At 46.1% G+C, this 25,061-nt stretch overlaps 1 protein-coding gene across 1 annotated transcript in view; it reads left to right on the forward strand.

Moving 5' to 3' along the window:
• Positions 1-25,061, forward strand: part of LOC126195553 (UNC93-like protein MFSD11) — a 207,976-nt gene that overhangs the window by 30,417 nt on the left and 152,498 nt on the right. The window contains exon 2 of the mRNA XM_049934177.1: positions 6,085-6,303. Coding sequence (XP_049790134.1) covers positions 6,085-6,303 — 219 coding nt within the window. The remainder of the gene's footprint in view (positions 1-6,084; positions 6,304-25,061) is intronic.

The following is a 25,061-nucleotide window of genomic DNA, read 5'->3' on the forward strand; positions in this document are numbered from 1 at the left end:
CTGGCGTACTGGAGCCGTTGGCTGGTTGCTTCGACGTCCTCGACCGAAAGGCGACTGCCTACTCCCTAGAGCACCCGTACAGGCCGAACACACAACATTCCCGCCCCCACGACAGTGGCCGTGGTTACGTTCCAATCAGCAACTCGAAAACCGGCGGAAATTCCACTCCATTGCCGGAGCACTACCATTCCACCAATGGAGATTCTTGGCGCCAATTTCTGTGCTGATTTTGCTCCATCACGGAGCTATGCCCTGAGCAAGCCAATCACAGTTCCTATTTTGCAGAAAGCGCGGGAAATTTCCCGCCACAGCTGCCTGGGTACATAAGTCATTCCCACGCCTCGCTGGTAGCCCGCCAGAAAGTGTTTTCGCTACGCTTCTGCGAAGCAACGGAACCTCCAGCCCAGCCGCCACTTCCGGCTCCAAACGGGCGCGTCTCCTGACAATGCCGGCGTCCGGAAAGCATTCACTCGACCCCCCACGCCTGTCGGCCTACCCTTTCAAAGTCAGAAGAGCCCGCCTGTCACTGGACCACCCGGGTGACGAGAGATGCTGCATGGGAAGTCCGCGTGTGAAGGAATAACAACCCTCCACCGCATGCAACTAGAGAGGAGAATCGTATATGAGAGGGGGCTCATGCCACCTCTCAACACCGGTGTGTCAGACCCACCATACTTGCTCCGCACACTGCGAGAGGGCTGCACAAGCAATGATCACACGCACGGCACAGCGGACACACCAGGAACCGCGGTGTTGGCCGTCGAATGGCGCTAGCTGCGCAGCATTTGTGCACCGCCGCCGTCAGTGTCAGCCAGTTTGCCATGGCATACGGAGCTCCATCGGAGTCTTTAACACTGGTAGCATGCCGCGACAGCGTGGACGTGAACCGTATGTGCAGTTGACGGACTTTGAGCGAGGGCGGATAGTGGGCATGCGGGAGGCCGGGTGGACGTACCGCCGAATTGCTCAACACGTGGGGCGTGAGGTCTCCACAGTACATCGATGTTGTCGCCAGTGGTCGGCGGAAGGTGCACGTGCCCGTCGACCTGGGACCGGACCGCAGCGACGCACGGATGCACGCCAAGACCGTAGGATCCTACGCAGTGCCGTAGGGGACCGCACCGCCACTTCCCAGCAAATTAGGGACACTGTTGCTCCTGGGGTATCGGCGAGGACCATTCGCAACCGTCTCCATGAAGCTGGGCTACGGTCCCGCACACCGTTAGGCCGTCTTCCGCTCACGCCCCAACATCGTGCAGCCCGCCTCCAGTGGTGTCGCGACAGGCGTGAATGGAGGGACGAATGGAGACGTGTCGTCTTCAGCGATGAGAGTCGCTTCTGCCTTGGTGCCAATGATGGTCGTATGCGTGTTTGGCGCCGTGCAGGTGAGCGCCACAATCAGGACTGCATACGACCGAGGCACACAGGGCCAACACCCGGCATCATGGTGTGGGGAGCGATCTCCTACACTGGCCGTACACCACTGGTGATCGTCGAGGGGACACTGAATAGTGCACGGTACATCCAAACCGTCATCGAACCCATCGTTCTACCATTCCTAGACCGGCAAGGGAACTTGCTGTTCCAACAGGACAATGCACGTCCGCATGTATCCCGTGCCACCCAACGTGCTCTAGAAGGTGTAAGTCAACTACCCTGGCCAGCAAGATCTCCGGATCTGTCCCCCATTGAGCATGTTTGGGACTGGATGAAGCGTCGTCTCACGCGGACTGCACGTCCAGCACGAACGCTGGTCCAACTGAGGCGCCAGGTGGAAATGGCATGGCAAGCCGTTCCACAGGACTACATTCAGCATCTCTACGATCGTCTCCATGGGAGAATAGCAGCCTGCATTGCTGCGAAAGGTGGATATACACTGTACTAGTGCCGACATTGTGCATGCTCTGTTGCCTGTGTCTATGTGCCTGTGGTTCTGTCAGTGTGATCATGTGATGTATCTGACCCCAGGAATGTGTCAATAAAGTGTCCCCTTCCTGGGACAATGAATTCACGGTGTTCTTATTTCAATTTCCAGGAGTGTATATATTCACTTATGAAATTTGTTATTAATAATGCGAACGAATTCAAAAGTAATAGCAGTGTACATGGCTACAACACTAGGAGAAAGGATGATCTTCACTACTCAAGGTTAAATCTAACTTGGCTCAGAAGGGAGTAAATTATGCTGCCACAAAAGTCTTTGGTCACTTACCCAATAGCATCAAAAGTCTGACAGGTAGCCATATAGCATTTAAAAAGAAATTAAAAGAATTTCTTAATGGCAACACCTTCTACTCATTAGATGAATTTTTTGATATAGTAAGTGAGTAATTTCCCAGCCTAAAAAAAAAAAAAAAATTGAGTGTCATGTAATATTTTGTCTAATGTAATATCTTGTATGGACACCTTTTATTAACCTGACACGTTCCACATCATTACGAAGTGTCGTATTCATGATCCATGGAACAAGTACTAGTCTAATCTAATCTAATCTGGAAACGGCGTTGGGAGTGGTGTCCAACTGCGGAGTATTTCGAAGGAAACCTTGCACAGTAAGTAAAGGCAAGCGTACAAAAATTTTGTGGACAAAGTTCTTGAATATATTGAGCAGATGTCGTATACTCTTTGACTGTTCACAATAGCAAATTGCCCTGACAAGACCAGCGTGCTTACTACGACGGTTATTCGGAAAGTACGGAACGATCGTTCGCGAAATGGAAACCACAGTGAAAAATCCGATGACGTTTTGCACAGGTGTGTTGGGCACTGTCTCTAGTATGCCCGTCGATCGCGTTACGTCGCTCTTTCTAGTTCTGAGCACACAGGGAGCACATAAAGATACCTCTTCCCCACCAAGTACGAGGCTCTGGTGAGAAATTTCGCGTGGAGCTATGCAGCCAACATTACATAACTGTCGTGCGTTTTCTTCTTAAAGACAATTCTCAGCCACATTCTGCAGGGGCAATGAAGATGCTCCTGCATCGTTTTCAATTGGAAATGTTTTATTACCCACAATGCAGCCCGCAATTGTCTCCCTTTGAGTTTCATCTCTGCTCTCATGAACCGCTGGCTATGAAGACAACGTTTTGGCATAGGTAACGAGCTGTAAACCAGTGTAGAGAACTGGCGGAAAGCACTGACGGCCACCTATAACGAGGTTATTGGAAAGTTGGTACAAAACTACGACAAATGTCTTATGTCGCATCGGCGACTATGCAGATAAGTAGCTGGAAGTTGTAGCTAACTGCTACAAATAAAACAGTTTTGATTTTCACTGTGGTTTTCATTTCGTGACCTATCGTTCCTTTCTCTCCGAATAGCCCTCGCACATGTTATTACATACTTCTTTTTTAAATGGTTCAAATGGCTCTGAGCACTATGGGACTTAATTCTGAGGGCATCAGTTCCCTAGAACTTAGAACTACTTAAACCTAACTAACCTAAGGACATCACACACATGCATGCCCGAGGCAGGATTCGAACCTGCGACCGTAGCGGTCGCGCGGTTCCAGACTGTAGCGCTTAGAACCGCTCGGCCACCCCGACCGGCTCTTCTTTTTTAGTTATTGAATTTAAATTATATAAAAATATTCATTCATAAGAAAATATTTGCAAATTAGAGACAAAATACACTACTGGCCATTAAAATTGCTATACCACGAAGATGACGTGCTACAGAAGCGAAATTTAACCGACAGGAAGAAGATGTTGTGATATGCAAATGATTAGCTTTTCAGAGAATTCACACAAGGTTGGCGCCGGTGGCGACTCCTACAACGTGCTGACATGAGGAAAGTTTCCAACCGATTTCTCATACAAACACAGCAGTTGACCGGCGTTGCCTGGTAAAACATGGTTGTGATGCCTCGTGTAAGGAAAAGAAATGCATACCATCACGTTTCCGACTTTGATAAAGGTCGGATTGTAGCCTATCGCGATTGCGGTTTATCGTATCGCGACATTGCTGCTCGCGTTGGTCGAGATACAATGACTTTAGCAGAATATGGAATCGGTGGGATCAGGAGGGTAATATGGAACGTCGTGCTGGATCCCAACGGCCTCGTATCACTAGCAGTCGAGATGACAGGCATCTTATCCGCATGGCTATAAGGGATCGTGCAGCCACGTCTCGATCCCTGAGTCAACAGATGGGGACGTTCGCAAGATAACAACCATCTGCACGAACAGTTCGACGAAGTTTGCAGCAGCATGGACTATCAGCTCGGAGACCATGGCTGCGGTTACCCTTGACGCTGCATCACAGACAGGAGCGCCTGCGATGGTGTTCTCAGCGACGAACCTGGGTGCACGAATGGCGAAACGTCATTTTTTCGGATGAATGCAGGTTCTGTTTACAGCATCATGATGGTCGCATCCGTGTTTGACGACATCGCGGTGAACGCATATTGGAAGCGTGTATTCGTCATCGCCATACTGCCGTATCACCCGGCATGATGGGATTGGTTGCCATTGGTTACACGTGTCGGTCACCTCTTATTCGCATTGACGGCACTTTGAACAGTGGACGTTACATTTCAAACGTGTTGCGACCCGTGGCTCTACCCTTCATTCGATCCCTGCGAAACCCTACATTTCAGCAGGATAATGCACGACCGCATGTTGCAGGTCCTGTACGGGCCTTTCTGGATACAGAAAATGTTCGACTGCTGCCCTGGCCAGCACATTCTCCAGATCTCTCACCAACTGAAAACGTCTGGTCAATGGTGGCCGAGCAACTGGCTCGTCACAATACGCCAGTCTCTACTCTTGATGAACTGTGGTATGGTGTTGAAGCTGCATGGGCAGCTGTACCTGTACACGCCATCCAAGCTCTGTTTGACTCAATGTCCAGGCGTATCAAGGCAGTTATTACAGCCAGAGGTGGTTTTTCTTGTTGTGTCTAGACAAGACAGCCTAGACACAATGAGAGGAAGCCGAAAGGCACGCGCTTAAACTCACGCAGGCTGGCGTGAGGTCTGAAACAGGATACGTAATGAATGCTATAAAGAAAAGTACGTAGCTTCTGGAATACTTAACTTTAATCCACATTTGTAGAACATCGCTCTTGATGATACGTTAATAGAATCTCAATATCAATTGAATACGGCGCCTTGCTAGGTCGTAGCAAATGTAGCTGAAGGCTATGCTAACTATCGTCTCGGCAAATGAGAGCGTATTTGTCAGTAATCCATCTCAGGCAAAGTCGGCTGTACAACTGGGCGAGTGCTACTACGTCTCTCTAGACCTGCCGTGTGGTGGCGCTCGGTCTGCTATCACTGACAGTGGCGACACGTGGGTCCGACGTATACTAGCGGACCGCGGCCGATTTAAAGGCTACCACCTAGCAAGTGTGGTGTCTGGCGGTGACACCACAGTTCTGGGTACTGATTTCTCAGGATCTATGCACCCAAATTGCGTGAAAAGGTAATCACATGTCAGTTCTAGTATAATATATTTGTCCAATGAATACCCGTTTATCATCTGTATTTCTTCTCGGTGCAGCAATTTTATTGGCCAGTAGTGTATATTACTTAAAAATTACTCCATTGCTCAAAATTGCAACATTAATTTGCGAAAATCTCTAATGTTATATGCTGTGTTGTTGTGATACAGTAAAAGTGAGTAACTAAGGAAAAACACTCTTTAAGCAAGAGTTCCCCAACCCATTCTGCTCTCCTCTAAGAAACGTTTCTGAAAGTCTATTTGTTATTAGTTTCGCATGTATCGCCGGACGCAGTGGTCTCGCGGTTCTAGGCGCGCAGTCCGGAACCGTGCGACTGCTACGGTCGCAGGTTCGAATCCCGCCTCGGGCATGGATGTGTGTGTTGTCCTTAGGTTAGTTAGGTTTAAGTAGTTCTAAGTTCTAGGGGACTGATGACCACAGCAGTTGAGTCCCATAGTGCTCAGAGCCATATCGCATGTATCTCGTATCTAGAGATCGAAAGAGTAATACGTCTATAGCTGTCACACATTATCACCACCACGAATAGGAGTAGGGTGGTTTGTGTGCTTTGCCGAGGAGCTGCGTTTGCATTCTCCTGAATCTTAGTCAGCCAGCAGGGAGCCTGTGCGCCTTCTCGACAGTTAGGCGGGGGCCGAGCGAGAGGAGAGCCCGTGCCTCCCACCTGTGCCCGGCGCCTCGTTATAGGAGTCGCGGCGGCTTATCTGGCGGCACAGTGCGAGACGCCCAGCAGACGGCGCGACAGGATGGCCGCCTTCGACCGCAGGTTCCTCAACGTCGTGGTGCTCGGCCTGGGCTTCATGTTCGCCTTCACTGCCTTCCAGACCATCGGCAACATCGAGGTGGGGCCCACGCTCTTTCTACGCGTACATCTATACTCTGCAAACCACTGTCACATGCTTGGCAAAAGGGTCCTTCACATTCGTATCGCGTATCAGTTTCTTTCCACAAGCGAGTCACGAAGGATGTAGCCAGCATTTTGTCAAAGGGAGGGTCGGATTTGTTGTAAATGACCGTAAAAAGACTCATGTCTTCGATTTATTCTGAAAATTTCCGTATCTAACGATAAACAATTTTACATTAAATAAATTCGCAATTGCAAATGAGGACAACCATCAGCTGTAGAAAGTAATGACGGCAATGAGAATTTGTACCAGACCGGGACTCGAACCCGGATTTCCCGCTTATCGCGAGCAGTCACCTTACCATCTGGCTATCCGTGCAAACCCAAACTTCCTTATGTCGTCACACGTGCGTCTGCGACCTGTACTCGTACATCCATTACGTATATTCCCGTACATATCAGACGTTGGAATTGAAAGTCGCTTGCCCGGCATTGGTAGATAAATACGGCATTGCAGGGCCTGTGTTATTCTGATTGCGATTCAAAGTTCCTTTGGACATGCATGCATCCATGCATATAATCTCGTTACTTATAAGATCTCTATTCTGGCAAACCACTAACAAGGGAACCTCCCCATCGCACCCCCCTCAGATTTAGTTATAAGTTGCACAGTGGATAGGCCTTGAAAAATTGAACACAGATCAATCAAGAAAACAGGAAGAAGTTGTGCGTAACTATGAAAAAATAAACAAAATACACAAACTGAGTAGTCCATGCGCAACATAGGCAACATCAAGGAGTATGTGAGCTCAGGAGAGCCTTGGCCCCGTGGTTAGCGTGAGTAGCTTAGAACCAGAGGTCCTTGGTTCAAGTCTGCCCTCAAGTGAAATATTTTAATTTTTTATTTTCAGACAACTATTATCTGTCCGTCCGTTATGTTTTCATCACTTTTTGGGAGTGATTATAACATCCACAACAAATCTTAAATCGGACAAGGTAGAAGAATCTTTCTACCCATTCGACAACATATTCCTCTCATGTGACGCATATGCCGTCACCAGTGTCGTATAGAATAAATTAGACGTGTTTTCCTGTGGAGGAATCGGTTGACCTACGACGTTGCGATCAAATGTTTTCGGTTCCCATTGGAGAGGCACGTCCTTTCGTCTACTAATCGCACGGTTTTGCGGTGCGGTCGCAAAACACAGACATTAAACTTATTACAGTGAACAGAGACGCCAATGAACGAACGGACAGATCATAACTTTGCGAAAATAAATAAAGTAAATTTGTCACTCGAGGGAAGACTTGAACCAAGGACCTCTGGTTCCGCAGCTGCTCACGCTAACCACGGGACCACGACGATCTTGGGCTCACAATGTTCTTAATATTGCCTATCTTACGAATGGGCTACTCAGTTTGCATATTTTGCTTATTTTTTTCATAGTTCCACACAACTTCTTCCTGTTTTCGCGATTGATCTGTGTTTCGTTTTTCAAGGCCTATTCACTGTGCCAACTTATAACTAAATCTGAGGGGGGTGCGATGGGGAGGTTCCCTTGTAAGAAGCAGTTATGCTCCAGTCTTCCTTCACCCTCCAACGCCATTTTACAGTCATCTTCTTTCAGTCTGGATTTGAACTGCGGGTGTTATCTAGAATGGACGACCGCAATTTTTTTGGAGCAACGTGATTATTGTCGGCAGGGCTTTTGGAATAGACAGATCTCTGTTCGAAAAAGAAGCTAGAACAATTTTTGGTGGCCAAAATGTAAAGTATCTGCAGTTATTCACTTTCCCAAATTTCCTCATTGAAATATGCATCTCTCACTTATTGCACTGCAAGAAACATCATTTGCTGCGGAATGTCCCTGCAGACAACTGCATGAGCCTAATTGAGTAAAATTTTGATTATTATTTTTTTCATCATACGGCTTTCAATGTCGGGAGTCTCGTAAGAGGTGTTCGGCTCGGCTTCGACGCAGCTCTTTTCATTTAAGCGGGTGGGCTATATCTTTAAGGGAACTGTAATCTGCCAGGAAAGGAAGATATTCGGAGGAATTGTCTGTGACCTATACTAAGGGACTAGCCCCAACATTTGCTGTCTTGTGACAGCCAGAGCGAGAGGACCAGCAGCAGCGAGTACTGTTTGTATAAAGCGTTTATTTTGCATTTTGTTTACGACCTTCCACTAAGGAAGGGATTCTATTTGTGTTTATCTGCTCTGCATAGAAACTAACAGTTCTTGATCGTTAGGAGAGAAATTTATTTTGTACTTATTTGCTGCGCTTAGCTTTTAAATAGTTTTTCTGGGAAAACCTAGCGTAGTTTTCGCGTCTCGTATTTCAGTGAGTGTTTCTTGATTATCAGAGTAGCTCATCAGAAGATTATCTTGGGAATTTGTCACCGTATAGAGTAGGGTAAACATAGTCATGTGTAGGGACTGTGGTTGTTGTGAGCGGACGCAAGGAGAATTGGCCACTCTTCGGGGGCAGGTGGAGGCTTTGTCTGTTAGGCTCATCGAGCTCGAGGCGCAGGCGTCGGCTCGTAGTGGCGTTGGGGCAACTGTGGTGAGACCTATGCCTACTTCGGTGGCCTTGGAATCACATGGAACCCCTGATGTCGCTGCGTCTTCCGGCAGTGAGCATCTTACCGGTCAGCCATCACTCCAGGGTGAATGGCGGACAGTGGTGGGCTCGCGCGTGCCTGGCCGAAAGGCGAAGGTGGGATCTGGCCGCGTGGCATCTGCCTTACCCCTTTCCAACAGGTACGGGGTGCTTCCTAGTGGTGATGACATCGTTTCCGAGCCACCACAGGATGCCTCGCCTGTTGGGCCAGTGGCCGATTCTCCGGCAAGGTCCCGACAGTCACAGAGGGCGGGCCTATTAGTTATAGGGAGCTCCAACGTTAGGCGGGTTATGGAGCCCCTCAGGAAAATAGCGGGTAGGTCGGGGAAGAATGCCAGTGTGCACTCGGTGTGCTTGCCGGGGGGTCTCGTCCGTAATGTGGAGGAGGCCCTTCCGGCAGCTATTGAACGCACTGGGTGTGACCGGCTGCAGATAGTAGCACATGTCGGAACGAATGACGCCTGCCGCTTGGGTTCTGAGGCCATCCTTGGTTCCTTCCGGCGGCTGGCTGATTTGGTGAAGACAACCAGCATCGCACGCGGAGTGCAAGCTGAGCTTAATATCTGCAGCATAGTGCCCAGAGTCGATCGCGGTCCTCTGGTTTGGAGCCGTGTGGAGGGTCTAAACCAGAGGCTCAGACGACTCTGCGACTATAATGGTTGCAAATTCATCGACCTCCGTTATTGGGTGGAGAACTGTAGGGCCCCCCTAGACAGGTCAGGCGTGCACTACACACCGGAAGCAGCTACTAGGGTAGCAGAGTACGTGTGGCGTGCACACGGGGGTTTTTTAGGTTAGAGGGACCCCCCCTTGGGCGAAACGATAAAATACCTGACGGCTTACCAGAGAGAACATCAGCATCGTTGATAAAGAACGTCCGTCCTCAGAGACCAAAAACAGGAAAAGTTAACGTAATATTGGTAAACTGCAGGAGTATCCAGGGCAAGGTTCCTGAATTAGTATCGCTTATTGAAGGAAATAGTGCGCATATAGTATTAGGAACGGAAAGTTGGTTAAAACCGGAAGTGAACAGTAACGAAATCCTAGACACAGAATGGAATATATACCGCAAGGATAGGATAAACGCCAATGGTGGAGGAGTATTTATAGCAGTAAAGAATTCAATAATATCCAGTGAAGTTATTAGCGAATGCGAATGTGAAATAATCTGGGTTAAGTTAAGTATCAAAGGTGGGTCAGATATGATAGTCGGATGCTTCTATAGACCACCTGCATCAGCAACCGTAGTAGTTGAGCGCCTCAGAGAGAACCTGCAGAACGTCGTGAAGAAGTTTCGTGATCATACTATTGTAATAGGGGGAGACTTCAATCTACCAGGTATAGAATGGGATAGTCACACAATCAGAACTGGAGCCAGGGACAGAGACTCTTGTGACATTATCCTGACTGCCTTGTCCGAGAATTACTTCGAGCAGATAGTTAGAGAACCAACTCGTGAAGCTAACGTTTTAGACCTCATAGCAACAAATAGACCGGAACTTTTCGACTCCGTGAATGTAGAAGAGGGTATCAGTGATCATAAGTCAGTGGTTGCATCAATGACTACAAGTGTAATAAGAAATGCCAAGAAAGGAAGGAAAATATATTTGCTTAACAAGAGTGATAGGGCACAAATCGCAGAATATCTGAGTGACCACCATCAAACGTTCATTTCTGAGGAAGAGGATGTGGAACAAAAATGGAAAAAATTCAGAAACATCGTCCAGTACGCCTTAGATAAGTTCGTACCGACTAAGGTCCAAAGCGAGGGGAAAGATCCACCGTGGTATAACAATCATGTACGAAAGGTACTACGGAAACAAAGAAAGCTTCATCATAGGTTTAAGAGTAGTCGAATCATAGCTGATAAGGAAAAGCTGAACGAAGCGAAAAAGAGCGTAAAGAGAGCAATGAGAGAAGCATTCAACGAATTCGAACATAAAACATTGGCAAACAATCTAAACAAGAACCCTAAAAAGTTTTGGTCATATGTAAAATCGGTAAGCGGATCTAAATCCCCTATTCAGTCACTCGTTGACCACGATGGCACCGAAACAGAGGACGACCGAAGAAAGGCAGAAATACTGAATTCAGTGTTCCGAAACTGTTTCACTGCGGAAAATCGTAACACGGTCCCTGACTTCAGCCGTCGCACGGACGCCAAAATGGAAAATATTGAAATAAACGATATCGGAATTGAAAAACAACTGCTATCACTTAGTAGCGGAAAAGCATCCGGACCAGACGAGATACCCGTAAGATTCTACAGTGATTATGCTAAAGAACTTGCCCCCTTTCTATCAGCAATTTATCGTAGATCTCTGGAAGAACGTAAAGTACCTAGCGACTGGAAGAAAGCGCAGGTCGTTCCCATTTTCAAGAAGGGTCATAAATCAGATGCGAATAATTATAGGCCTATTTCGCTTACGTCAATCTGTTGTAGAATAATGGAACATGTTTTATGTTCTCGTATTATGACGTTCTTAGATAATACAAATCTCCTTCATCATAACCAACATGGATTCCGCAAACAGAGATCATGTGAAACTCAGCTCGCCCTATTTGTCCAAGAAATTCACAGTGCCGTAGACACTGGCGAGCAGATTGATGCCGTATTCCTGGACTTCAGGAAGGCATTTGATACGGTTCCGCACTTACGTTTAGTGAAAAAAATACGAGCTTACGGAATATCGGACCAGGTTTGTGATTGGATTCAGGATTTCCTAGAAGAAAGAACACAACATGTCATTCTTAACGGTTCAAAATCTGCAGATGTAGAGGTAATTTCGGGAGTACCGCAAGGAAGCGTGATAGGACCTTTATTGTTTACAATATACATAAATGACTTAGTTGACAACATCGGTAGCTCCGTGAGGCTATTTGCAGATGACACGGTTGTCTACAAGAAAGTAGCAACATCAGAAGACTCGTACGTACTCCAGGAAGACCTGCAGAGGATTAATGAATGGTGCGACAGCTGGCAGCTTTCCCTAAACGTAGATAAATGTAATATAATGCGCATACATAGGGGCAGAAATCCATTCCAGTACGATTATGCCATAGGTGGTAAATCATTGGAAGCGGTAACGACCGTAAAATACTTAGGAGTTACTATCCGGAGCGATCTGAAGTGGAATGATCACATAAAACAAATAGTGGGAAAAGCAGGCGCCAGGTTGAGATTCATAGGAAGAATTCTAAGAAAATGTGACTCATCGACGAAAGAAGTAGCTTACAAAACGCTTGTTCGTCCGATTCTTGAGTATTGCTCATCGGTATGGGACCCTTACCAGGTTGGATTAATAGAAGAGATAGACATGATCCAGCGAAAAGCAGCGCGATTCGTCATGGGGACATTTAGTCAGCGCGAGAGCGTTACGGAGATGCTGAACAAGCTCCAGTGGCGGACACTTCAAGAAAGGCGTTACGCAATACGGAGAGGTTTATTATCGAAATTACGAGAGAGCACATTCCGGGAAGAGATGGGCAACATATTACTACCGCCCACATATATCTCGCGTAATGATCACAACGAAAAGATCCGAGAAATTAGAGCAAATACGGAGACTTACAAGCAGTCGTTCTTCCCACGCACAATTCGTGAATGGAACAGGGAAGGGGGGATCAGATAGTGGTACAATAAGTACCCTCCGCCACACACCGTAAGGTGGCTCGCGGAGTATAGATGTAGATGTAGAACTGAAAATCGGAAACCACAGAAAACCATTTTCAAGGTTGCAGGCCGGATGGATTCGAACCATCTCACGTTCCGAATCCAGGGATTGATAGTTCAGTGGCTCAACACGCAGAGCTATCCCAAGTCGCTGGAGAATTTGGAAAACTGGTTACTGTACATAGCTTTAAAATAAAATAAAATGAATCACAACGAAAGACTGAATTCTGACATTGCATGTTTTTCCTTTAATTGTGCATGTTTAGTCATTTGATGATGCACAGGTGCATGCATATTTTAAGATTTAATTGTGCATGAAATGTATGTATAGTATTACAAGAGCATAAATAGATTTTGGACGGAAGGGGGAGGGAGGAGTACAGGGCTCGGACGAATTCATACAGCCCGCTGAAAAAAAAATCTTTTTAGAAACGAAAGAACTGTAGCACGTGCTGCCATCACATACCCCTTTCTCTCTCCATAAACTCTTGCCCATCGTTCCGTATCGGAAATGTTCTCATAATTGAGCACCAGCCGGGTGACCAGATTGGGCGATATTTTGCCATTTGTGCTACTAATGATAGAATACTGAGCAAATTTTTTAAAGAGATGCAAGCATCGCCGTTTGGGCGATATTTTTGTTGATCAACGCGATTTTTGGACGAGAGAAACAAATCCAAGTGTATTTTTTATGCACTGATTTTAATTTAATGTTATTTGTAATGATATCAACTGTTGTACTGTCTTGTGAAATACTGAAATATTGCAACCCCAAAGTTCTACTAGGCTCCAAATAACAACTCCAGTGCTAACATTAAACAGCTATAGACAGGTAATTAGGGTATTATAGTAGTGCGTACATACTTTAATTTGCAATAACGCTATCAGACGGATCATAACCGATTTTCCTCCGCTATCGTTGGCTTAACAATGGTTCAAATGGCTCTGAGCACTATGGGACTTAACAGCTATGGTCATCAGTCCCCTAGAACTTAGAACTACTTAAACCTAACTAACCTAAGGACATCACACAACACCCAGCCATCACGAGGCAGAGAAAATCCCTGACCCCGCCGGGAATCGAACCCGGGAACCCGTGCGTGGGAAGCGAGAACGCTACCGCACGACCACGAGATGCGGGCATCGTTGGCTTATTATCGACAGTGCGTATGCCTTTTACGTCTTATTTTTGAAAACAAAAATATCTTTCAGTTTCACAACACGGCAATTAGGTCGTGTGTAATTTCATTTAGGTGATTTTTTTTTGGGGGGGGGGGAGTCGGAACCACAAGGAACACCCCCCCCGCCCCCCCCCCTCTTTGGCTACGTCCTTGAGGTCACACCAGTGCTTAAGAAAGGAAACAGGAGAAATTTGGTGAATTACAGAAGAGTATCACTGACGTCGATTTCCAGTAGGAGTTTGGAACACACGCTGTGTTCGAACATTATGAATAATTACCTCGAAGAAAACGATTTTTTTTGACATATACGCAGTAGTGAGTGGGACTTAACTGCTAAGGTCATCAGTCCCTAAGCTTACACACTACTTAACCTAAATTATCCTAAGGACAAACACACACACACCCATGCCCGAGGGAGGACTCGAACCTCCGCCGGGACCAGCCGTGAGCATTATATGAAGACGGTATCTGTTCTTACGGACATGTCCGAAAGAACAGATACCGTCTTCATATATATAGAGGATGTCAAATTGACTACATACTCTAGATCCCGAAGGCTTCCGCCATCGTTCCTCACAAGCGGCTTCTAATCAAATTACGCGCCTACGGAGTATAGTCTCAGTTGGGCGACTGGATTCGCTACTTCCTGTCAGAAAGATCACAGTTGGTAGTAACTGAACAGTTTAGGAGGGCATCTGAGCAGCTCTAAATTGTTTGCAGAAGATGCTGACATTTATCGTCTCGTAGAATATTAAAACCAACTGCAAAATGACTTAAGGCGCATTCACACACGCAACAAAAGTGTCGGCACAGCTGATGGCATATTGCAGTTGCATGTGTGAAGCCCCTGTTTGTAGTGGCGCAACTTAAAAGAAACGGAACATTTGCCATGCCACAAAAAGTTCAACTTGGTTGTGCTTTGTTGCGCTACTTCCTTTCCATCACTGCTCCCTGGTGGCAGTATTTCGAAACACAAGCATTCTGTCGCAGTTATCCTGGAGTAATTGCAGCTGCACTCCACACGATTTCAGTGTGTTTTCATGTTATCACTGAAAAGAGTGAAAACGGTGGTCGGCATGTACACTTTCGCAACTTCTGCAAATACAAGAACAGCAACCTATGCTTCTTTCCCTGCAGCAGTGTGTGTTTGTGTCGGAGGGGCAATATTTGAAATAATTTTTGAATGAATAAATAACTAAACATAAGTAACAAAAAAAAACGAGTAGTATTAACTTCGTGATTTGTGAAACCAGCGCTGTATAAATTGTGGATTATATGCAGGAAATAGCTCCGAGTGTGATGTGACAACTGTGAAACTAAAAATTAGTTATTCGAAATGCGTATCTCAACGAATATAATAAGACTGTAAAATCTTGGAAGGGTGGCGTGTTTCCAGATGACATTTACTTGCCAGCTGTTGTTTAGTTTGCTATTGCAGGCAGCATTTTCGTCTCCGCGTGTAGTTTCTTTTATAATCGTGTTTGTGGCCTCCGATTTATCCCTGTGCGAAATCTATTTCCGGATCCAACATTTAGTTTTTGTCTTCCTTGTATTTAACTTTTGTCACAGCTCTTACTGCCATAACCTGCACTATTACATTCACACCCGCCCATATGATTTAAATTGATGCCATATTGAAAACTGTGCAACTACGTAGAATTTGTGGCGTCCTGTGTGAACAATAGCTGACGGTGTCGCTACAGAAAACCACAAGCTGTGGTGCCACATTAGTTGCGAGGGTGAACCAGGCTGTAGACACGTTATTTGCATGACGCGAAAAGTGGCAATTGGCCCTAAATAATCAAAAGTGTAAAGTCAGCCACATGAATGCTAAAAAGAATCCGTTGTACTTCGTTTCGTCAATAAATCACAGAAATCTAAAGAATGTCAATTCAACGGAATACCTAAGAATTACAATACCGAACAACTTAAAATGCAACGATCACAAGGAGAATGTTATGGGAAAAACTAACCACAGAAAGCGATTTATTGGCAGATGACTTAGAAAATGCAATAGGGCTACTAAAGAGATTGCCTAATACACTACGCTTGCTTATCCTCTTCTGGAGTATTGCTGTGCGGTATGGGATCCACATCAGATAGAACTGAGGAAGAACGTAAAAGTTCGAAGAAGGGCAGTTCGTTTTGTATTATTGCAAAACAGGGGACAGAGTGTCTCGGATATGATACGTGAATTTGGGTGGTAATCCTTAAAACATCGGCCATTTTCGTTGTGACAGGATCTTTTCACGAAATTTCAATCATTAACGTTGTCCTCCGAAAGCGAAAATATTTCGTTGACACGCAGTCACGTAGGGAGAAATATTCATTATAATTAAATAAGAGAAATCAGAGCTTGCTAGGAGAGATTTAAGGGTTAATTTCTCCCGTGCGCTGTTCGAGAGTGGAACGGTAAAGAAGTAGCTTGAAGATGGTTCGACGAAATTTCTGCCAACCATTTAACTGTGAACTCCAGAGTAGGCATGCAGACATAAATGTAAATGTGAATGGAGCGCTGAAACGATTTGCTTAAATGCCTCTCCGACCGCGTTATAATTAGCCTAATATTGCCTTCGCGGTCTCTACCGGAGGCATACGTAAGGCGTTGTGGTATATTCCTAAAATCCTCACGAACGCTGGTTCCTGGAACCTTCTACGTAAACTCGGGCAGGATAATTGGTGTTTTAAACGTCTCCCAGTTCAGATTTTCAAGTTTCTTCGTGGCACTCTCCCTAGGGTTAAAAAAACCTGTGACCATTCGTGCTACCCCTTTCTGAATACACTGCTGGCCATCGTAAATGCAACACCCAGAAAGACAAGAGGTAGCACAACAAAATTTATTTTGTAGATAACATGTTGACCAAGTATCAAACGATTACGTTTACATACGTCTGTGACATGTGGTTCCTGGCAGAATCAGTAGCCAGAGTAGTCGCCATTGTTGGAGATAACCGCTGCCACACGTCTCGGCATTGAGTCAAAGAGATGTTGGATGTGTTCCAGGGGTACAGCAGCCCAAGCAGCTTCCACACGTTGCCAAAGATCATCTGGTGTGGCAGCTGGGGATGTAATCTGGGTCACTCGTTGAGCAACCATGGACCACATGTTTTCTATCCGCGAAAGATCCGGAGAGCGAGCCGGCCAGGGACGCAATTCAATCTGGTTATTGACGAAGAACCTTTGGACAATGCGTGCCACGTGTGGTCGCGCATTATCCTGTTGAAATATGGCTGTGGCCGAGCCCTGAAGGTAAGGAAGGACAACTGGCTCCAGCACCTCGGATATGTAGCGCCGGCTATTTAAAGTACCGGCAATGCGTACTAGAGGCGTGCGAGAGTAATATCCAATACCGCCCCATACCATAATACCCGGTGCAAGACCAGTGTGGCGGTGCATAATGCAGCTGTCAAACATCCTCGCTCCACGATGTCTCCACACTCGAATCCGACCATCGTGGTGCTGAAGACAGAAGCGTGCCTCGTGAGTAAAGACAACGTCATTCCATTCTGCCGTCCACATCCGTCTGTCATAACACCATTGGCGACGGAGACGTCTGTGGTTCTGCGTCAATGGTAGACGAAGCGATGGACGTCTTGCGGACAGACCACTCTGCTGTAAACGGCGTCGAATGGTACGCGCAGACACTGGATGATGCGTTACAGACGCAATGTGCTGTGCTACGGTTCGGGATGTCACTGAGCGATCCGTCACTGCCATGCGCACAATTTGCCTATCAGCACGTGCAGTGGTGCACCGAGGTGAATGCGATCGACCACGTCGGTCCGTCGTACCCTCCTGCATCCAACGGTCACATATCCGCATTACAGTTGTTTGGTTTCGTCCAACACGACTAGCGATTTCTCTGTATGATAATCCACAATCTCGGTAAGCCACTATCCTTCCTCTGTCGAACTCGGATACTTGATCAAACGATGTTCGCTGTTGTGTACGAGGCATAACTGATCGTCTTGTGAAACAACCACAAGGTAAACACACGTGCCGAACGTACACTCGTCGAAATCGCCAAGCCTTAAATGGCGCTATGAGGTGGCGCCACAGGCGCGCGTGATGTGCGTCTGCGCTGAAATTCTAATCAGTTGCATATCTCATCGCTGCAAACCCATGGTGTAAATTTCACTTGATTCGGATGCTTCCTTCAGGGTGTTGCATTTACGGTGGCCAGCAGTGTACATTCAGTATAGAGATGTGTCATTCGCGAACTGACGGGTCCAAAGGAACGGTTCACCAAGATGAACGGAACGAGCGAGGAACGAATTCTAAGGAACGGTGTTTCATAGTTCACTTCGGTCGCGGCTTACTAATTATAATTCCCGGGAACGGAAAACGGTCGGTCTCGTTCCCGCAACGGGAACGTCGTCCGGTCTCGTTCCAGCCTCGGTCCCGTTCCCGTCTCTCTCTGTCTCAGTCTCGCTCGGCCGCACTCGTCCTTCTTCGCGTGGCCACTCGTCGCAGTTCCAATGCCGACTGCTCATAGTTCTGTATCGAGTTGTTGTTGTTCGTTCCGTTCGCTTCGCACGCTCATTCTAGATCTGTTTCAAGCTTTTTTGAACTCTAAACTGAGCGGTTCTAGGCGCTTCAGTCTGGAACCGCGCGACCGCTACGGTCGCAGGTTCGAATCCTGCCTCGGGCATGGGTGTATGTGATGTCCTTAGGTTAGTTAGGTTTAAGTAGTTCTAAGTCTAGGGGACTGATGACCTCAGATGTTAAGTCCCATAGTGGTCAGAGCCCTTTGTACTCTGAACTTCTGGTCTGCTTCTATTCAGCTTCCACGACCGATAATTAAAATGTATTTTATAATTATGTAAATTACATAAAAATAACGTGATATGCAATACATACATATTTTCAGGTAACAAAACGGCGTATCAGCTTACTTCATTTTTCCGATGAACAGCAGAAGAAATACTTGTAAAAAGGAAAGATTTTTTGTTATTACACATGCAAAGGACGTCGGCACGGCACACACTAGTAGCCATTTTCCGTCTTTTTTTATGCAAGGTAAAAGAGCATGCTCATTGTTATGGAAGGCAGACCGACTTAAAACCGACTGTATGGTGTCACACATTTTGTAAAGAGAATGTGATAACTCCTACAATAATATTTCAGTGGTACAGGGTAGCGCACGAAAAATCGGCCCCGAGTACTAGCTGCTCATTGTCGCTTACCAATCGTCATCTATTGTTTCGAAGTTGTTGACATTAGCTTATTTGTTATTTCTTCACTGCCTAATTATTATATATTTATCTGTTCTGCTCGTAGCGGTCAACAAATCGTGCGTAATTGGCAAGCAGTCTGAACTCGGGGCCGGTTTTTTGTACGCCACCTTATATCTTTTTACTGCGATCAGCCACATAACGCTACAGTTGGCTAAACGAGATGTTTTGCAGAATCACGAAAACTACAAGTGTGTGAGAATTCTGTTATGAATAAAAACTCAGTACTCCAGGGGGAAGACAAGTGCTCCCTCTTGGCGCCTTCCATCTTCAGTCACCTATGCTATTAATTTTCAATTTTTCATAAGAACTATATACCAAACACAGTGAACGGTGAACGAGTAAAAATGAACGGTTCCCAAGAAAAAGCGATCACCAGCGAACTAGTTCCCAAGGATGAACGAGTTTTCCCATCTCTAGTTCAGTATCGGCTGCTACTCCCATGTGGTATCGCTGCCACACATCTGAGCATTCTAGGACGGACCGCACGAGTATTTTGTAAGGAATCTCCTAGCATCTGACCTGTGAACTGAAGTTAACCACCGGCTTTATCCATTTCATCGTTCCGTTTTACATCGTTATAAATTGTTAAACCCAGATTTCTGTATGAGCTGACTGATGCTAGTTATGACTCACTGACGTTGTAGCCTCCTTTCTTTCGGGTAGAAACGAAAAGTGTGCCATTAGGTTTAGTTACAGCAATAAATTATTTTTTAAAAAATACTCTAAGTTTTCATTACTACTTTAGTCTGCAGTGGTTATTAAATCATCATCGTCAATTATTTGACATTCAGCTTTGGATACATGTCTCTTTCAGGCCTTTCATGCCGCAGCGTTTTCAGTGAATTCTCATCTTCACTACTCCTGGATTTTTTTCATAGGTTGATCTATTCATGCTGCCTTAGGCCGTCATTCAGATCTCTCTCTTTTCTCCTCCCGAGCAGGCCATGAAGGCCCAACGGTACCGACCGGCCGCCGTGTCATCCTCAGCCACAGCCGTCACTGAATGCGGATATGGAGGAGTATGTGGTCAGCATACCGCTCTCCCGGCTATATGCCATATGTACGAGACCGGAGCCACTACTTCTCAATCAAGTAGCACCTCAGTTTGCCTCACAAGGGCCCATCCATCCTACTATCAGTAACTAATGAAATGTTTTCAAATAATGAAATACGAGCCAAATTAGTTGGACTCCACACAGATAACACACTGAAAATACAAGGTTTGGTTCAAAATGGTTCAAATGGCTCTGAGCACTATGGGACTTAACATCTATGGTCATTAGTCCCCTAGAACTTAGAACTACTTAAACCTAGCTAACCTAAGGACATCACACAACACCCAGTCATGACGAGGCAGAGAAAATCCCTGACCCCGCCGGGAATCGAACCCGGAAACTACAAGGTTTGGAACTTAATTAGTGGCAACTATTTATTCACAACCCATACAAGAGTTACATGTTTGCACCTATTACTGTCCTTCAAAGTAGTCACCAGCGTTGTGTAGAACCCGTTGCGAGCGATGTAGAAGGTGCAGTATACCGTTATCAGAACCTGTTGTGTCGATGTTGCGAATGGAACGGTCTCCTGCCTGTTGCATCTCTGGAACAGTTCTGAAGCGAATGCCACGAAGCGGTTCCTTCATCGTCGGAATCAAATCAAAGTAACAAGGACTCCCATCGACCGAACAGAGCAGCCATAGCTTGTTATCTTAATGCATTACGTTCCTCCACGGCAGACCGTCAATGCACAGTATTACTGTTCGTTTTTGGAGCATCACTTGCGACCAGCTTTGCGAAAGAACCGGCAACACTTTCTGCGCAACCCACCCATCATTTTGCACGACAATGCGCACCATCCACCATAATCCCCGGACTTAAGTCCTTGTGACATTGATTTGATTCCGAAGATGAAGGAACCACTCGTGGCATTCGCTTCAGAACTGTTCCAGAGATTCGACAGGCAGTAGACCGCTCCATTCGCACCATCAACAGAAGAGACTCTGCGAACGGTATACTACGCCTTCCAAACCGCTGGTGAGTACTTCGAAGGACAGTAACAGGTGCAAACATGTAACTCTCTTGTATCGGTTGTGTATAAATAGTTGCCACTATTTAAGTTCCAACCCTCGTAGACTTAGAGAATAGAGAAATAGCGACATTTAGGCGAAAAGTCATAGAGGCAATTTGTTATTACGTGAAAAATCCTCAACAATATTGACTGAACTGAAATAAATTTACAGGTGTGAAAGCGAACGAACGGCAGCAGAAACAATGAAGGGAGTATACTTCGACCGTGAGTTAGGACGTGCACTGCTTGACACCACAGGACATATAAAAATATCTGTTATAATTAATCATTATTTATTGATTAAATAAAAGGGCTGCAAAGACAAATGTGTTTCATTCCTTCGAATGTTAACAATGTATTATTTACCTCCTCACATTTTAAAAAGAAGAGTGTTTCTTTTTTTAAATCTAAAGTGAAATCAGAAGATCAACTTTGTTGGGGGTATTTGGTGTGTATACTCTCGTTCCAAAGTAATGGTCCTAGGTAGGTTGGGAACCACAGTTATAAAGGCTAGTTACCAGATCTAGTATCAGGCTTAAACAGGGAGAACCCAACTCGAATGAAAAAATTTCAGAGGTTGTTCAGGGATATTTTCTTAGTATTTTGGTATAAGGGACAGTGGTCTCTAGTGGCTCGTTAAGGAGTGATAATGTCATTATGATTTATTCGTTTGGTACCATAGCTCTTCTTTCCTTCAAAATAGTCCGCAGCTCGTGGTCGTGCGGTCGCGTTCTCGCTTCCCACGCCCGGGTTCCAGGGTTCGATTCACGGCGGGGTCAGGGATTTTCTCTGCCTCGTGATGACTGGGTGTTGTGTGATGTCCTTAGGTTAGTTAGGTTTAAGTAGTTCTAAGTTCTAGGGGACTGATGACCATAGATGTTAAGTCCCATAGTGCTCAGAGCTATTTGAACCATTTTATCCTTCAAAATATTGCACAACAAACAAGAAATCTGTAATACACAATCGCCAAAGTGTACAACACAGACACAGGGCAATGCTACAACTCCCAGACGAAACAGCACAGCATAGCTTCGTTGTACCAGTGTTCCATGGCACTCATTGAACAGATACGTGAGAGGCACATCGAACAACTCTTCATCAATAAACCCTTCGATACTGCTGTGTATTGGTGATAATACTGCCAGAAAGACAACCCCGAGGTAGAACTGAACTGTAGTGAATGGAAGCCTCAAAGTGGACATTACTGACGTCAACAGCAAGTACGAAGAGTGAATGGAACAAGTTTGTTTCCAAACAAGCCACACAGCCCATACAGTTGACATTTACACTGTTGTGCAGATATTTTCAGTGCAAAAATATTATGAAAAGGATAGTTGCTACTCACCATATGGCAGAGATGCTCATTGGCAGATAGGCACAACAAAAGACTGTCAAAAAGTGAGCTTCCAGCCAACAAGGCCTTCATTGGAAATAGACAATATATGCGCACGCGCACGCACACACACACACGCGCGCACACACACACACATATCACGATCTCCGGGTGCTGGGGCCAGACTGTGAGCAGCAGCGTATGGTGGGAGAAGCAGCCAGGTGGTGTGGGTAACTAGGAGGCTGGGGCAGGGTGAGGGAGGGATAGCAGGGTAGAGTGGGGCACGGTAAGGTGCTGCTTGTGGGAGCATACAAGGACGAGGTGGAGAGAGGGTAGGGTAACTAGATGCAATTGGGAGGCTAGGTGGAGGGTAGGGGGGAGGGGGCAGCGGAAAAGGAGAGAAGTAAAAAGACTATGGGTGTGTTGATGGGATAGAGGGCTGTGTAGAGCTGTAACTGGAACAGGGAAGAGGCTAGATGGGTAATAACAATGACTAACGAAGGTTGAGGCCAGGAGGTTTAAGGGAACAAAGGATATATTGCACAATTCAGAAAAGCTGGTGTTGGTGGGAAGGATCCAGATGGCACAGGCAATTCCGTGCAGTAGGGATACGAAGGTAAATTTGAAAATTTGGAAATTTGTGGTAAGGTCCTATGGGACCAAATGGCTGAGGTTATCGGTCCCTAAGCTTACACACTATTTAATCCTACTTAAACTAATTTACGCTAACGACGATACACACATCCATGTCCGAGGGAGGACTCAATCCTCCGCCGGGGGGAGCCGCGCGGCCCGTGACGAGATGCCTTAGACAATGCGGCTACCCTATGGGGCAAGGTAAATGGGGATAAGAAATCCAATTACTCTGTAATAATCCACCAGAAATAAACCACTGGAGGCCATGTTCCTCTTATCAATGGGTATGAAAACAACAGATTTTTGTTGGGTAGAATAGTCACCAGAGTGCATCAGTGTCTTCGTGCTTAGTGTTGTTACCAGGCCTGATAGGATATAGGCCTACATAATGGGGCATTAGCACCGTCAGATGTTGAGGAATCACCGTGAAGGACACGGAGATGCTGCATGCTCGTGAGAGACAGTGTTATCAGCACTTGACCGAGTCTGAGAGAGACCTTATTGTGGGTCTCCATTTGGCTGGTTGGTCGAATCGTGGAATATCCAGGTTGGTAGGACTTTTGGATGTGACAGTGGCCCTATGATGTACTGCATAGGACAGAGACAACAGGCATACTCGTCATTAACGTTCCAGTCGACGTCATCTGACCACCAGAAGGCAGGTTCGCTGTATTGTGCATCGGACACATGGTAACCCTTTCACATCTACACCTGCCATATAAGAACAAAAAGAGACTCTCTGCAGCAACATTCTGTGTCATCCTGCACCGTTGGTCAGAGACTAGCACCAAGTGGACTAGGGAATTAACATCGCATGTACAGGCTGCAGTTAACACCACAACACAAACTCTGCCCTGGAGTTGCGCCGTGACTAGGAAGCTCAGACTGCTATGCAAGGCGTCGCACTGTGTTCAGTAACATATCGCTGTTTTGCACTACCCTGGATGCCTATCGTCAGCGAATATGGCGGCTGCATATGGAGAGGACCAATTCTTCTAATGTTTTGGAGAGGCAGAGTGTGTTATGCCTGGTACCAAGATGTAGGGAGTCAGCAGATATGGCTACAGGTGATGGCTGGAGCTCAGTCAGCACAACAGTGTGTCATGTACAAGCTACATCATCATGAATTACTTCTCATGTGACAATATCGTGTTGCAATTTTTGAACAGAAAAAGCTTGTCCACACGTGGCATGTGTCTCTGTCAACCGTCTGTGTGATGTTGAGGTACTCTAGTGGGCAGAAGATCCCCAGATCTGTCCCCAGTAAAACATTTGTGGAACCAACTTGGCTGTGAACTCCATCCCAGTACCAGTCTCAAGGATATCAAGAACGATTTACAACATTTGTTGGCCATCTTGTCTCAGGAGAGGATACATTCGCTTTATGATACCCTACCCAACTGAATCTGGACAAAGGGCCCCTTTCAGTCCATTCCAGCACCTGTATCAAGGATATCAAGGAAGATTTACAACATTTTTTGGCCATCTTGTATCAGGAGAGGATACATGGGCTTTCTGACGCCCTACTCAAAAAAGAACCATGCCAAAGAGGCCCTGTGAGCTCCATTCCAGTACCATTAGCAAGGATGTCAAGGACGATTTACAACATTTGTTGGCCATCATGTCCCAGGAGAGGATACATCGGCCTAATGGCTCCCTGTGCAAATGAACCAGACCAAAGGGGGACGGAGCCTCATACTTGTAAATGGGCTCATACTGTTAAGTTCTTTGTAAATTGTACTCGATTGTGTAATCACTCAAATAACATCACATACTCTCTCAACCTGTTAAATTTCATTTCATTTCCTCCCTCACTTCTGCATTCTTCACTTTTTTACTGTCAAAACAAAACAAAAAACAAACACTGTCCAAACAAGCCTTGAATGGCCACTGGTACCAACCAGCTGCTGTACCATCCTCAGGTCTTTGGTGTCACCGGATGCGAATATGCAGGTCATGTGGTCAGCACACCGCTCTCCCAGCCTCTGTCAGTTTTCCCGACTGG

This window comes from Schistocerca nitens, chromosome 7, assembly GCF_023898315.1.
Source record: "Schistocerca nitens isolate TAMUIC-IGC-003100 chromosome 7, iqSchNite1.1, whole genome shotgun sequence".
NCBI lineage: Eukaryota > Metazoa > Arthropoda > Insecta > Orthoptera > Acrididae > Schistocerca > Schistocerca nitens.